The sequence below is a fragment of the Mytilus edulis genome, chromosome 11 (assembly GCF_963676685.1).
Source record: "Mytilus edulis chromosome 11, xbMytEdul2.2, whole genome shotgun sequence".
Classification (NCBI taxonomy): domain Eukaryota; kingdom Metazoa; phylum Mollusca; class Bivalvia; order Mytilida; family Mytilidae; genus Mytilus; species Mytilus edulis.
The window spans coordinates 81,336,626-81,353,022 of NC_092354.1; the positions used below are offsets into that span (position 1 = coordinate 81,336,626).

The 16,397-nt window shown below is 33.2% G+C and overlaps 2 protein-coding genes across 2 annotated transcripts; both read left to right on the forward strand.

Moving 5' to 3' along the window:
* The first annotated feature begins 405 nt into the window (after positions 1 to 405).
* Positions 406 to 3,765, forward strand: LOC139496412 (uncharacterized). The gene has a single exon (XM_071285005.1). The coding sequence runs from the start codon at positions 406 to 408 to the stop codon at positions 2,035 to 2,037; it is 1,632 nt and encodes a 543-aa protein (XP_071141106.1). The 3' UTR covers positions 2,038 to 3,765.
* LOC139494648 (uncharacterized) lies at positions 2,120 to 2,965 on the forward strand. Its single transcript, XM_071282809.1, has one exon. It carries the CDS (start codon positions 2,120 to 2,122, stop codon positions 2,963 to 2,965), a length of 846 nt encoding a protein of 281 aa, XP_071138910.1.
* Positions 3,766 to 16,397: the final 12,632 nt, after the last annotated feature.

Below are 16,397 nucleotides of genomic sequence, written 5' to 3' on the forward strand. Positions count from 1 at the left end.
TTGGCATAGTGTTCTGTTGTACGATAAGGAATACAGGGACCTTCAGGCCAAGGAAGGCTTTAAGTGGGGGGATCCACAGAAGGATTTGCGAGATTTCCATTTAGTTCCCAAGAATAACAGCTTAACAATGCGTACTTTAAGTGCAATGAATAAATCAAGTCCGTCTGAAAATTTGAGGGAGAACCCAGGTTCGAAACAAAATTCAAGGAAGAGAGGTCCATTTATGCCAGATGGCAGAGAAATCTGTCGTAAATTCAATTCAGGAACTTGTGAGTTTCAAAGGTGCCGCATGGCGCATAACTGTGCCATTTGCTACTCTCGAGATCACAAAGCAGTGGAGCACAATTCAAAAAACGAAGTCAGGAAACCACAAACGAATTCAACCGCATAAATTTTTTCCGAAATATGCCTTGCGTCAAAACTTATCGTCTTCATTTTGATTCATGGTGTAGCCTACTCCCTTGCGATGACAAGGATTATGACTTTATCTTATCTGGAGTTAAAAATGGTTTTTCGATTGTGGATAAAATGCCTGATTTTAATACTCAAGTTCTGTGCGATAATTACAGATCTGCAATGTCACAAAAAAGTTTAGTTGAAAAACAAATCAAAAATGAAATTGATAATGGAAATTATGTGGTGACAAAGGTGAAACCCTTAATTACTAGTGCTATTGGTTCTGTTCCGAAAGATAATGGATCTGTGCGTTTAATCCATGATGCTAGTATGCCAAATAAATTTTGTTTGAATAGTTTAGTTGAGGAAAAAGCTTGTTCTTACATGGATCTTAATTATGCATGCAAATTAATTCAACATAATAATTATCTTTGCAAAGTTGATCTTAAAAATGCATACAGATGTGTAAGCCTTCATGAATCTAATTATAATCTTACTGGTCTTCATTGGAAATTTGAGGGTGACGCTGAGGATACCTATTTTTATGATACAAAATTACCTTTTGGCGCTTCTAAATCACCAAGTATTTTTCAATGTCTTTCTAGTGCAGTGTGCAGGATAATGAAAGCAAAATTTAATATACTGGTTATATCATACCTTGATGATTTTTTAATTATTAGCAACTCATATAATGAATGCAAAAGTGCACTTCAAAAGCTTCTCTTCATTTTGCGTCAGCTTGGTTTTCATATAAACTACAGTAAGATTGATGGACCTGCACAAAAATTGATATTTTTAGGAGTTTTAATTGACACAGGTGAAATGACACTTTCTTTGCCAGATAGAAAATTAGCAGATTTTCATGGTTTATTGCAAACGTTTCAGAATAAACGTCGAGCTACAAAAAGACAACTTGAGTCGCTTATTGGTAGTTTAAACTGGGCGTCTCAAGTCATACAGGGGGGTCGCTCTTTCATGCGTAGGATGATTGATCTGAAGAATACACTCAAGAACCATTCGGACAAAGCTTTACTGAACTCTGATTTTTCTGCAGACCTAGAGTGGTGGCTTAAGTTCATGAAAACTTTTAATGGAAGGACTTGTATTTTAGACAATAAGCCAATTTCATCCCTTCAGTGCGACGCTTGCTCTGAAGGTGGGGGAGCCACTTTTTTAGGTGATTTTTTCTACATAAACTGGACACTTGATATGCCGGATGTGGCCCCTCTGCACATTAATTTAAAAGAAACAATCATTATTGTTATTGCAATTTTTAAATGGGCATCATTTTTGGAAAACAAAAGAGTTATTATTTATACTGACAATGTCACAGCAAAAAGTGTTATAAATAAAATGACTAGTAGGAATCCAGTTGTGATGGTTTACATAAGATTCTTGTTTTATATGCAAGCTGTGTATAATTTTTCCATTTTTGCCATTCATATACCTGGTAAATTTAATACATTAGCAGATGCATGTTCTAGATTACATGAAAAAGACAAACTTAGTCTAGTGTATGATTTGTTACCATTTAATCCTAAAGGTATTTTATCAGTGCATGAATTGCTAAATCATATGTCTTTTAATTTTTTTATGTACAGGTGGATGTGTGGAAGACACCCTCGTAAGGGTTGCGGCTGAGTACAGATCCAGGGGTTGGGCAGAGAGCACAAAGCGACTGTACAGATTCCAGTTAAAATGCTACCTTTCTTTTTGTGAGACTATGTCTATTCAACCAGTGCCAGTCTCGACTGATGATTTTTCTCTATATATAGCATATTTGGCTCATTACAAGAAATTTCGTTTTTGTACAATCCAAAATTATTTAGCAGTAGTTAAGCACCTGCATAAAGCTAATGGTCTCAAGGATCCCATAACCGATAACTGGCATATTAAGCATTTATTGCTTGGTGTTAAACGAGATATAGGTGATGCACAGGTTGGAGCCACAGCTGTTACTCCAAATATGCTACTTATGATAAAGAAGGAACTGAACTTGTGTAGGCTTTATGACCTGTCCGTATACGTAGCATGCTTAATTGGTTTCTTTGGTTTACTCAGACCCGGCAATTTTCTATTCAAGGATAAGCATAATCCTATCCTACGGATTGAGCAGATTGGGAGTATTGATGATGGATTTATTATAACTTTTCATAAAACAAAAACTATTCAGTTCCGTGAGAAACAGCTAAATGTTGTGATACCACAGATTCCAGGTCATCCTCTCTGTCCAGCCTCTGCATTATACCGCCTACTCAGCCTCCATCAAATATTAGGGTCTAATGGTCAGACACCTTTATTGTGTGAAAGTGTAATTAAATCATTATCCTATGTGAACTTTATATCATTTGTAAATGACATTCTTGCCAATGTAGGTTGTGGTGATAAGTTAACAGGACATTCATTTCGAAGGGGGGGAGCCACCTTTGCCTTCCAGGCAGGTTTGTCAGGGGAATGCATACAAGATATTGGTATGTGGAAAAGCAATGCTTATTTGAGATACATTGAACAGGGCTTATCTAGCAAATCTGAAGCTTTGCAGAAATTTGGGGCAGCTTTACCTTTTTAATGTGTTAATATTACAATTGATCTTGTAAGAAGGAAGATTTTTGACAATTTTTATACTTTTATTCTTATTTTTATTTTTATATATATATATATTTTTTTTTTCTATCTTTCCCTTTGGATCCTGGGGTAGTAGTTTTCATATTCTACTTATAGCAGTTAGCTTATATTATGCCTTTTTGCTTTTTAAGACATGCTTTATATTCATTGCTCTAATGTTATATGTGTAATTGTGTTTATTTGATACTTGTAATAAATTGTTGCACCCAGTACTCGTTTTATATGAAGTTCATAGTAAAGTAGAATTTTGGGTAAATTCGCTTTTACGGAGATCGAGTCGGGTCCATTCCAGCTTTGGGTTGTTGTTTAATTGTTAAAATGTAGCATGGCTGCGTCCAGGCCTTATTTTGGATGGCAAAATTCAAAGCAATTTTTATAACCCTCCCACCCACACCAATAGTATTATTGGCTGGTAGCTTGCTTTGCTTCTTCTTAGCTTTAATAGTGCGTTTTGACCAGTTCTGAGCTGAATTAGCTCATGCCTTATATTTGGGAAGCTTCAATTTTCTTTGTAGTAATATTATATTGCTTAATGTATTTTTTAAACAGTAATGTTTTCATGTGATTATTTACTAAGCAGAGCTCTATAACAGCTCATATGGGGTAGTAGTTTTCATATTCTACTTATAGCAGTTAGCTTATATTATGCCTTTTTGCTTTTTAAGACATGCTTTATATTCATTGCTCTAATGTTATATGTGTAATTGTGTTTATTTGATACTTGTAATAAATTGTTGCACCCAGTACTCGTTTTATATGAAGTTCATAGTAAAATGGGTCCCTTTTCAAAAGTCTTCCAACTGTTTCCCTGATTTCGATGGTTAATCTTTTATATTTTTGTTACGTTTAAATGCTATAATAGACACTTGAGTCAAAATTTCACTGCATTATTTTGCAGATGGTTCCAATGTTTTCTTATAATTTTAATAAAGTTTTTCCGCATTTGATTATATTTTGTAATAAGAGTAAGTGGGTATTTTTCTTGTTCTTATATTTCTAAAGTTTTTTTTATTAATAATTTGGAACCAAATCGAAGGACTAACGAGTACTGTCCCCTTGTTGCTTTAAGCTTGTAATAGATTCAGATTAAGTATGCTAATTAGATATGTGCGCATAAAAAGTGCGCACAAATCTCAGTGTGTAATTTTAAATTCTCAGTGTGTAATTTCAAAGTCTCAGTGTGTGTTTTCAGTTTATTTATTCTCAGTGTGTCTTTTTGAAATCTCAGTGTGTAATTTTCAATTCTCAGTGTGTAATTTTCAATTCTCAGTGTGCGTTTTTCATTTTTGTAATCTCAGTGCGTCTTTATGAAATCTCAGTGTGTAATTTTTAATTCTCAGTGTGTAATTTTCAATTCTCAGTGTGCGTTTTAAAGTTTTTAAATCTCAGTGTGCTTTGTTGTAATTCTCAGTGTGTAAATTTTTCGAAAAATGGTTTAAACATAGTTTTGACGAGAACGGCTTGCCATAACTTCTACCTCTGGCATCATACCCCACGTGGAGAATCTCTTGGCCAGCCGGCAATTGTTTATTTCGACTTTTTTATATACCAAGGTACTTCCCTAACCCTTTGCTGACTTACTCGCTGGCTTATCCCTTATTGTAAGTAAGTAAGTTCAATAAATATAAGACTATATGCCAGGTCTTTCTGACAACCAATTACAAAAATTACAAACAAATTGGGGTTTATCTAATGAGGCTTTTCCCAGGATGCAATTGCTCGTAGACTGTATACAGTTGACCAAATAATCCACAAATTCCGCAAAAGGATCTTTTAAATATAGGCCATGTCCATTTAGACATTAAGCAACAAAAGCCCAGCATGACCGATGCATTTGTCTTTAACATCTCCGATATTGATTCCGCGTGGCATTCCAATTGACATGAGTGTCCATTGGTGTTCATTGTTAAACCTTTGGAGCTATATCAGTTTGTGTGGAAATTAAGAGCACGATGACTTTCCCTTGGTGATAACAACATGACCAACAACCATATCGTGTGTTACCAAAAGCCGTTAGCGATAGTCACACCGACAATTTGCTACCTTCGTGGACAAAAGCCTGGCTTTTCGCTGGATCCTAATTAACATCTAGTGTTGTCACTACCATTTGCTGTAGAGATTTAGTTGCACAACATAACAGAAACATTCTTTGTAAATACTCTATGTTGATATTTTGACATTTGGATGGTTTATATACCAATTGTAGCCGAAAAATGATAATGAAACATTTCTGTTTAATATCGATCTATTGTTGGAATTGTAAATTTTCATATTCAATTTTTGTTTGTTTAAAGATGACCATTTTAAATAAAGATTTTAATTTTTTAAAAAGCAAGTGTTAGACTTGTGCTTTTATTGCCACTCAGTTCATATAACCTGTCATTTTAGTCGAGCCTGTAACTTTTGTTGCAGAAAGCTCGACATATGAATAGTGATCCGGCGGCGGCGGCGGCGGCGGCGGCGGCGTAAGTTAACTTCTGAAAAGCTTAATATTTTAGAAGGTGGAAGAATTGGATGCTTCATACTCTGTATATAGATGCCTCATGTTACGAAGTTTCTGTCAGTCACATGTCCAATGTCCTTGACCTCATTTTCATGGTTCAGTGATCACTTGAAAAAAAAGTTCAGAATTTTTGTAATGTTGAATTCTCTCTTATTATAAGTAATAGGATAACTGTATTTGGTATGTGCGTACCTTGACAGTTTTCACTTGACCTCGACTTCATTTCGTGGATCAGTAAACAAAGGTTAGAATAAGTTTTGGTGGTCAAGTCCACATCTCAGATACTATAAGCAACAGGGCTAGTATATTCGGTGTATGGAAGGACTGTAAGGTGCACATGTCCAACTGGCAGGTTTCATCTGACCTTGACCTCATTTTCACGGTTCAGTGGTTATAGTTAAATTTTTCTGTCTTGGTCTGTTTTTCTCATACTTTATGCAATGAGTCTACAATATTTGTTGTATGGAATGATTGTAAGGTGTACATGTCTAGCGGGAAGATATCATCTGACCTTGACCTCATTTTCATGGTTCAGTGGTCAAAGTTCAGTTTTTGAGTTTTGGTCTTTTTATCTAATATTATATGCCAAAGGTCACTATATTTGGTGCATGAAAATATCTTATGATCTATATATATGTCTCCCAGGTTTTATTTGACCATGACCTCAATTTCACGGTTCATTGCACAGTGTTAAGTTTTTGTGTTTTGGTCTGTTTTTCTTAAACTATAAGTAATAGGTCAAGTATATTTGTTGTATCGAAGAATTGTTAGCTGTTCGTGTCTGCCTGGTATGGTTCGTCTGACCTTTACCTCATTTTCATAATTCATTTGGTCTTTGTTTAGCTATCTTGGTTAATGTTAAGTTTATGTGGCAGTTGTAATAAATCTTTATACTTAGGGCTATCAACATAATGTTAATGATGAGTAAAGTAGGCGAGACATTTCAGTGTGTGCACTCTTGTTTAAATGTGCTTATTTATCCGAGTCCTGGACTGCATTCCAGTGGCTTTCATTCGTTTACTTTTGTGTAAATTTTATACAGATCAGTATTTTTTCAAATGTTTTACCAATATTTTAGCTGCATGTAACATCTTGAACACTCAGAACAGCAAAACAAAATTTAGATTTCAGAAATAAATAGCCTTTAGTCATCGACGAATAGCCGATGATTTCAAGAGTTGTTTCCGTTAAAGGATGATTCCTTTTTTTTGGTGCAATACTTGCTCTTTCGGAGGCTCGAGGGTAATTTCAGCAAAAATTTTATCATTTTTGTTTTCATTTCAAATTTTATTTATGACACTATTAGTTATAACTTGATGAATTGGCTCAAAAATCAACCCAAAAAATCGAATGATTTTGGCCTCAGATTTATTTTTCAAATGTTTATATCACTGTAAAAGCTCCAAATTGTCTCCCTTTAGTGCAATAATGACATTTTGTTTTGGCATTAGAATTAAAATGTCTTTTTCAACTCATCGGTGACCTATAGATATTTTTCAAATATGCTTTACGTAAACTAAACAGTTGTAAAATTAAATCGATTTCTGTAATTTAGTTCTTTTTTTATTTCGATATATATATATATCTCTATTTCTCCTATTAGTTCAACTTAAAAAAAGTACCTTAACAAAATGGTTGCTTCTTTCGAGGGCAGATTGTGAGCTTAAGTGAACGATAACCCCATGTTTTTATTTGATTTTTCTATTTAGTATATGATAAAAGTTCATCTATAGAAAAACAAGCAAAATCCTACATGTATATTTAAAAAATAATGGATTAAGACCCTCCAGTCCCCTTAACGACAAAAAAAATAAATAGAACATTACGTTTAAGTATCACCTACAGTATTTTACAACCTCCATTGGTGATACATTATATGTATTTCTGCTGTTGTTTTATATAAGTTATTGTCCTGAATAAACATCTTTATGCGTTTTTGCGTTTTTGCGTTTCAGTTTCTATTGTGAAATTTCTTCAATCAGCCAAGACAAACTTTAAATTTCGCCTTAACGATGTTTTCGCGAGAAATCCATGTATTATTATCGAATTACTACATTTAATCATTGTCTAGTGCCCTAAAATGAGATTTTCCGAGACGCTGGGTTTGAAATTGGATACCCTATTTAATTTAAACAATATTTGCAATCTTTTCAAAAAGATGCAGATGGGAATTTTCGTTCCTTATGAAAGTGTTCGCAAGGAGTTAAATTATAAACTCCTTATAGGATTATCAAAAAGCAACTATTAAGGACCCCCTTGGAATAAAGATCTTCCAAGACAACGTGTTCGAGAGTTTGAGTTTAATACATGACTTTAACTTAATGGACGGAGCAGGATTATCTTCCAATTAACCATACATCATCACAGTTGCATTGGTTCTTGTTGCTCAGATTTTAAATTTCAATGATTTCGTCCGAGACCACAATTGTCGTCCCTTGATTTTCGTTATTAGTCCCTAGTGATAACAGTGGGTTACTTGCCAATAATTTTTATACCCCTTCCAAATTTATTTCTCCTTGTTTAATGCCTCACATTGTAAGTAGGGGGAGGGGGGGGGGGGGTGAAATTACACTGTAAAAAAATTTGGGTCCAGAATTTTACAGGAAAGTAGTGATTTGGTCCAGCTCAAAAACGTTAAAAATTAGCACTTCGGAAGCTGTCAAAAGATTTCAAGACACCCTAAACACAAAATTGTCCATATTTTGAGTTAGACGCGATGAAGTTTTCTATAATTTTGATATAATTTGTCCCAAAATTAGTACAACACACTGTAAAAGTGTCATTGAGAAAGCGCAGGTGGGATTTTTTTAATTTTCATTTATGTTCTAAAAGAAATGCACTAAGAATTAATTGTGTTCTCGGACCATTTGTTTTGTGGACTGTTGTGTATCTTGTTGTTTTTCATTCAGCTGCGGCTTTGTTGGTTTGTTTCAACCCTTTTTAGTGTGATTATCATTTGGTACACTTTGCCTCTCTCTTATATATGATATCGCAATAATTATATATATGTAAGCGTTCATATACATTTATATGGATACAATATTGAATTAAAATAAATATAATAATTAGATGAGTGAAAAAAACAAAATGAAGTAATAATTGTACGTGTGAGGAGTTGGCATTCTTATAAAAAAGAAGATGTGGTATTATTGCAAATGAGACAACTATCCACAAAAGACCAAAATGACACAGACATTAACAGCATTAGGTCACCGTACGGCCTTCAACAATGAGGAAAGCCCATACAGCATAGTCAGCTATAAAAGGCCCCGATAAGACAATGTAAAACAATTCAAACGAGAAAACTAACGGCCTTATTTATGTCAAAAAAATAAATGAAAAAACAAATATGTAACACATAAACAAACGACAACCACTGAATATACAGGCTCCTGACTTGGGACAGGCACAGATTTAAATAATGTGCCGGAGTTAAACATATTAGCGGGATCCCAACCCTCCCCCTAACCTGGGACAGTGGTATAACAGTACAACATAAGAACGAACTATAAAAATCAGTTGAAAAAGGCTTAACTCATCAGATGCTCGAAACTTTAGAATAGTTTAGAAATTTATCAAATCAAATAATCCTTGAGTGATGGTTTCGTTATTGAAATTCTAAATTGATGTTTAACCGCGCTAAATATTATATATGATAATCATACGAATAAGTCAGGAACGGAGTTTCAATCTGTAATTCAATAGTTGTTGTTTGTTTCTGTATTTGTTTGTCGTATAGTGTTTTGTAAATCAATGGTTTTCTCGTTTGAATAGTTTTATCATTATGTTAAATGGTGTCGGCGTTTGCTACATGTGGAAGTGCACACATTTACGACATGTTATTGCTTAAACGCACAGTTTCTTCTTCCCGCTAATAATATATAGTCACCATTTGCACTTATATGCGAATGGCCGATTGACAGTCGCTCCAAAATATTTTGCAACATTTCAGTTAAAAAAAAACTTTTTTAAGTCTGGTAATATTTTCGTCATATTTCCAACAACTTTATTTTTCTTAAACATTACAAATATTACAAATATAACAAACAAACAAACTTCATTTTTGGAACACTATCACAAAGTTTACGTTATACATGTGTAGCTATTTATTTAGATAAACTGTATTAATCCATACATTTCGGAATTATTTAGCAACTATATCCAAATGACGAGGAAGTTCGAGGTTATTCAAGTAATAAGATTAAGGAAACTTTGGTTAACACAACAGCATTTTCAACAAAGTAGTTTATTTTTGTTTGACAAACTCGAAAAGAGGGGGAAAAGTAATAAAATGGCATTTACTTAATTTCTATCACGAAATAAATGCGTTTAATATTTTAGATACAGATACAATATAGTGCATTCGTAAATGTAAAACACTTTTTAATAGAAAATTTAAAAGAAATACATCAACAGTGTTTATTTTAGAATTGCTCAAGTCTGTAGGGCTTATTCCCGATTGTCCCACTTTTTTTAAAATTAAGAGCTCATATTGTTCCACATGAAAAGTTCTGACTGGTCCACATTATTTTATGAGGCGAAGTGTTCTTATCCCTTGTTAGATTGTCTCTATGGTTTTGTTTCAGATATATAAGCCAAAATCTACATTTTATGCGATGCTCTTCTTTTAGACATTGCGGCCATCTTAATTATTGGGCGGGGTCATCGGATACTTTTTTGAAACTAAATACCCTAAGGATGATTTTGGCCATGTTTGCTTTAATTTTGCCAGTAGTTTCAGAAGAGAAGATTTGTGTAAAAATTAATGACGACGACGAATAATGAGAAAATGAGAAAAGCTCACTTAGTCCTATGGTCCAGGTGAGCTAAAAAGCAAAACGGACAAAAAGCAACGGACAAAAAGCAAAAGTGTCGGACAAAAAGCAAAATTATCGGACAAAAAGCAAAACGGACAAAAAGCAACGGACAAAAAGCAAAAGTATCGGACAAAAAGCAAAATTATCGGACAAAAAGCAAAACGGACAAAAAGCAACGGACAAAAAGCAAAAGTATCGGACAAAAAGCAAAATAATCGGACAAAAAGCAAAAGCGGACAAAAAGCAAATCGCGGACAAAAAGCACCGTATCAAGTGTGGAATCGGAATGTGGGTAATACAAGCATAGCAAGAGACGCGTACCTGTTCGAATCCTTCATTTTTTATACCTTGGTTTGTATGATCAGTATATATATGCACTAGATATGAATATCGATAAACTATTGATTCATATTATTTACCTTAAGTGGATTTGACAATTTATTATAGCTCTCATTTGTTCATTCACGTCTTTAAGTATTCAAGTAGGTCTCATTTGTTCATACAGTCTCATTTGTTCATACAGGCCTTTAAGTAACCAATAAGGTGTCATTTGTTCATAAAGGCTATAAGTATTCAAGTATTTATACACCGTTGTCTTTCATTTTTTAGGTGTTCACGATGGAGAACAGTTCACAAATAAGCTCCGCAGGCAACACATTTATCAAGTTTGTATTCTATTTACAGATGGCACTATATGAAAAGTTAGTCTGGTGTGGTGCTCACCATTACTTAAGATAGAATAAGCGAGAAACACCAACCAAACAAACAAATAACAACAGAAAAATTCAAAAGGTTGGCAATAACTACAAAGATGGAGTGATCTCAAATGAGTCGGAAGAGTATAACTGCACAATTGGTAACATTTGTATGTCTAATGCGGTTATAAGTCTGGAATGGGAAACAAGAGCGAATTCAAGCTATCCATGGTCACCCGTAGCACAAATATGTCATAATGGTCAAAGAGATCAAGGTAGTCTGTGTAGACTTGCCAGGGATGATTTCAAACGTCCTTTTACATGTATTAGGAAACAATGGTTTATTAGTTTTCTTGTAAGATGTATCTCAAATAGATATTGTTTCATCTTTTTCCTTGAGTTTCCGAATATATTTTTTAAACATCTTGTAACTGTTGTTTGCAAACAACTCTGGTAACTGTAGCGTTTGTAAGTAGAATCAACACATTAGCCATACTTGAACCCAAAGTTGTCCGATTGGTAAACAAAAAAAAGTGTAAAAATTATAAAAGAAAACCCAACAATACAGCATCATATGATTGTATGCAATCTTTTTATTTACGGAAATAGTACAAAAATGCATAAGCAAAAGCAAAACTAATAAAATAACAAAGTATATTATTCCATATTGATTAAATTTTAGTAGGTTTTTCTATATGAATAGGATTTTGAATAAAACAGCATATTCACCTGAGAAAGTGTTATTCACCGAGTTAAACGTCACGCGCATTAAAATGCAACGTTATGGTAAAAATTTTCATGTACAATTTGTTTTGGTACATGTTTGTCATCAAATACATTTTCTTCTCTCGGAATATGGAATAAAACAATTACTGTCTTTTGTTTCGGTGAATATGGGGTTTAATTGACCGTCGGCCTCAGTGAATATCATTTTTCAAAAGTCAATAAATAGAGAATAATACATGGCAAAATCCGTATCATATGTCGTATCATCCCGAGACATCAATATCAGCCCAAGGGCCTTTAGGCCCGAGGGATGATATTGGTCGAGGGTGATACGGCATGTGATACGGATTTTGCCATGTATTATACACTTTATCATATATTTCAACAAAAGAGTATTATATTATATGAACTGTTTTCTGATCCATAGCACTGGGTTCCCAGGAAACACATGACGTCCTTGCGACGTTATGTATTGGTCGCTAGAAGGTCATGACTGACGTTACGTTAGTGCGACGTTGTTGCAACGTTGTGAGAATGTAATTTTACGTCACGTCAGATACGACGTAGAACCGACGTCAGGACAACGTTATTATTGTTTTTAATAACGTTTATATTACGTTGTTGCAATGTCATATTGCGACGCATCTGTCACGTATCTGTGACGTTATAGCAACGTCGTCATATTTTTGGTCGATAAAATATTAAGTTGATTTTTACGCTATTATAAAAGAGGAACCATGTTTTTGTCATCAATAATACATCGTTATAATAAAAAAAAATAATAAAAAAATAATTGCAATATATGTACTGTACATCGATCAAATATATCACGTAATTAAAACGTTGTAGCAACGTAATTGTCGACATCCCTAAAATTTACAATAGCAAAATTTCTTCTTTTATTATGTACTAGATTTAATTTGTCTTGTTTGTATTGGTAGAACTAATGTGCAATATTTGATATGAGGCAGGCATTACCTTTGAAAGGGGACGAAGTCTGTACGAATTTATTCATGTTAAAAAAAGATACGGAAATACCGTAACGTTTCCGATTTTGGTTCCGTTGTTAGGGCTTTTAGTTGTGACGCTATTTAAGTGATGACGTCATATTCAAAGTAAACGCCACTGCACCTTTCTGTTTCTGTCGGATAATAGCCTCCTTCAACAAACTGAAGATTCTGCTATGTTTCTGACGAGTTCCGTTTGCAGGAGAAGACATCCAAGTAAATAAAACTAAGATCCAACGTAAGTACATTTATCTGTATCCTTTAACTGTTGTTTTTTCTTCTTACTTTTTATAAAGTTTCTATTGATTATAAAGGAACAGAATGATGTTTACTATTGTGAAATGTATATTATATATTATCTGTATGTATAAACATCAGTAGACGAGTATGTGACACTTTAATAAAATAAATTATTATTTATATTTATTTATTTTTGCAAAGGATAATATAATTTACCAAAAAATCATACCACTACTCCTTTAATTATTATTATTATATAGAGAATAATACATGGCAAAATCCGTATCATATGTCGTATCATCCCGAGACATCAATATCAGCCCAAGGGCCTTTAGGCCCGAGGGATGATATTGGTCGAGGGTGATACGGCATGTGATACGGATTTTGCCATGTATTATACACTTTATCATATATTTCAACAGAAGAGTATTATATTATATGAACTGTTTTCTGATCCATAGCACTGGATTACCTTCAGTTCTACTTTTGTCTTGTTTCAAAGGCCTTAAAAGAACTGCTCAATTACTTATCCGAAGCACCTGGGTTACCTTACAATTTGCGTGCTGTTGTTTTAAAAATATTTTGTTTATAATTATTGTATTAATTTGTGTGTGATGTATTTTTCATAGTTGCATTTTAGTGTGCCAAAAATATGAAAACTTGACGTTCGTGACGTCACATACAATATGAAAACTCGACGTTTGTGACGTCCCATACCAAACAATGACGTCATTCAAAAAATTTACCTATTTTGAGGAAAATTTTTCTGAAGCAAAAAAAAAACCAAAACTGACTTTATGTAAAAAAAAAAAAAAAAAAAAAAAAAAGTAGGGGTGTGATAAAGGGTAGGGGTGTGATAAAGGGTATGCGATAAAGGGTAGGGGTGTGATAAAGGGTATGCGATAAAGGGTGCGCATCAAAGTTGCGCGATATGGATTAAACAGCAGGCTATTTATCACATATGCAAAACTACTGTATTTACTACTAAACATATGATAAAACTGCATATTTACCGAATCAAAAGACAGTAATTGTATAATATTCACCTGCGGAAAAAGTATATTCACCGTGCAAAACGTCGCGTGCTTTTACGTGCATAATTTTGGTAAATAACGTTTGATGTACAATTTGGTTTCGTAAATAATTGCCATTACATAAATTTCTCTCGGAAGATGGAATAAAACAATTACTGTCTTTTGTTTCGGTAAATATGTGGTTTAATTGACTTTTGAAACATTGATATTCACTTCCGCCGTTGGCAATAAAACTACATATTTACCTCATCAAAAGACAGTAATTGTATAATATTTACCTCATCAAAAGACAGTAATTGTATAATATTTACCTCATCAAAAGACAGTAATTGTATAATATTTACCTCATCAAAAGACAGTAATTGTATAATATTCTAGCAAAAAACCCCACTGGACATCAATGAATAAATCACATTAGATAAGTAAGGCAAATATGTGTGCCAATGCATTATGATGCAATGAATACAAAGTACTTGTTAACATAGTTAAGGAAATAAACAGATATTTCAGTATAAAACGAATGAGGATATACATTTAACACCGTAGAGTATTGTATTCATCGGTAAAAATATCTATTTTGTTTTTGATAATAATTGGTGAAGAAAATATCATATGGTGGTGCACTTTTTTTTTGCTACGACTCTTTGAAAATACCCGATTTTGATAATTTTCCCCTTTTCATCAATTGTTACCTTTTTTTGGGCTACTATCGTGAAAAAAATCACAGTTCCACAATTAAACTTTTTTTCATACTTTTAATAAAGATGAAGTGGACCAATCTGAATAAATCTAACTTAAAAAAACCTATAGGTAGGTGTTAATATAAGAAAGTTTTATCATATTTTGATGCTTTTTTTGTGTCGAATCTACCATATTCTCAATTTTGTAAATTTGTGATTTTTCTCAGTTTTAAATGTTGAAGAACAAAATGCATATTATTTCAACTTTTTTGTTATAAATGATTGAGAAAAATACAAATCTAAGAAATTTGAAACAACAAGAATGATATGGGATGTACATGAGTATTGTAAAATCATTTGGTGTATCCCTCACCCATTTTCTCAAAATTTTGGCTAAACATACCAACTTGATTGGTCGTAAAATTTGAAAACTGGATTACTCAAAAAATATTCATTGTAAATACACAATTTTTTCACAGAGTTATGTTTGATATTTTCCACTTGTATCACATGTTTTTGAAATACTTCCAGAACGAAATTTCAACGAGACTGAAACGTCGGAAGAATACATCCCTAAGAACAAAACGTTACGACAAAAGAGTTGATTTCATTTTCACCCACTTCTATCTAGAAACATCACATCAACACCTGTATTTTGATTATACAGATTCCAGTTTCGAGTTTTTGTTTACGAAATATCTGCATTTCTTGCCATGATTTAGATTTTGATGCGATGCATACTGTAATATACTTTGGATAAATAAAATATGGACATACACGCCGGATGCAATGGATACTGTAATATACTTTGGATAAATAAAATATGGACATACACGCCGGATGCAATGGATACTGTAATATACTTTAGATAAATAAAATATGGACATACACGCCGGATGCAATGGATACTGTAATATACTTTAGATAAATAAAATATGGACATACACGCCGGATGCAATGGATACTGTAATATACTTTAGATAAATAAAATATGGACATACACGCCGGATGCAATGGATACTGTAAAACAACTGACACTTTGGATAAACACATTACAGATATGCACACCGCATGGAATTTACACAAAACGTGACGTTCTCTTTCCATGATTTTGAGTGTGAACTATGTTTTATTGTCATTATGATAATACGGGTTTTTACAAATAATAAAGTTCCGCTGAAAAAGACAAGTATGACAGGTCTAAAGCTGAAGTTTGTTTTAAAGATACTTTGTTATTTATATATTTTTGTTGTGGTTTAAAATTATGAGTCAGGTTAAGGAAAACAATCGACTTCTGTCTTAAACAGAAATTGAAATGAATACTATCACATTGTCGCTACATGAGTGACAAATACTAAAAACAATTTATATTATTTGATTTTTTGTGAAAAAAGAAATACTTTGAAAACTCCGAAAATGTTAAGAAAAATAGACAACAGACGAGGATCTAAGACGAAAACATGAAAATGAAGCGGGATTAATCTAACGTTGTTATGTATTTCACTGATAACTGGCCTCAGGTTTGGCAGTCAACATTACATATTAACATTGACAGCAACAATCGAAGACGATATACATTGTTTTTAGGAAACATTTATGAATATTTTATGTTTATGTTTTAAGGACAGATGTAATATTTTGTACATCTCCTCATTTGTGAAATACTCCGTTAAT

Coding starts and splice junctions, on each gene's coding strand:
- LOC139496412 (XM_071285005.1), top strand. CDS start 406: ATGCCTTGCGTCAAAACTTATCGTCTTCATTTTGATTCATGGTGTAGC.
- LOC139494648 (XM_071282809.1), top strand. CDS start 2,120: ATGTCTATTCAACCAGTGCCAGTCTCGACTGATGATTTTTCTCTATAT.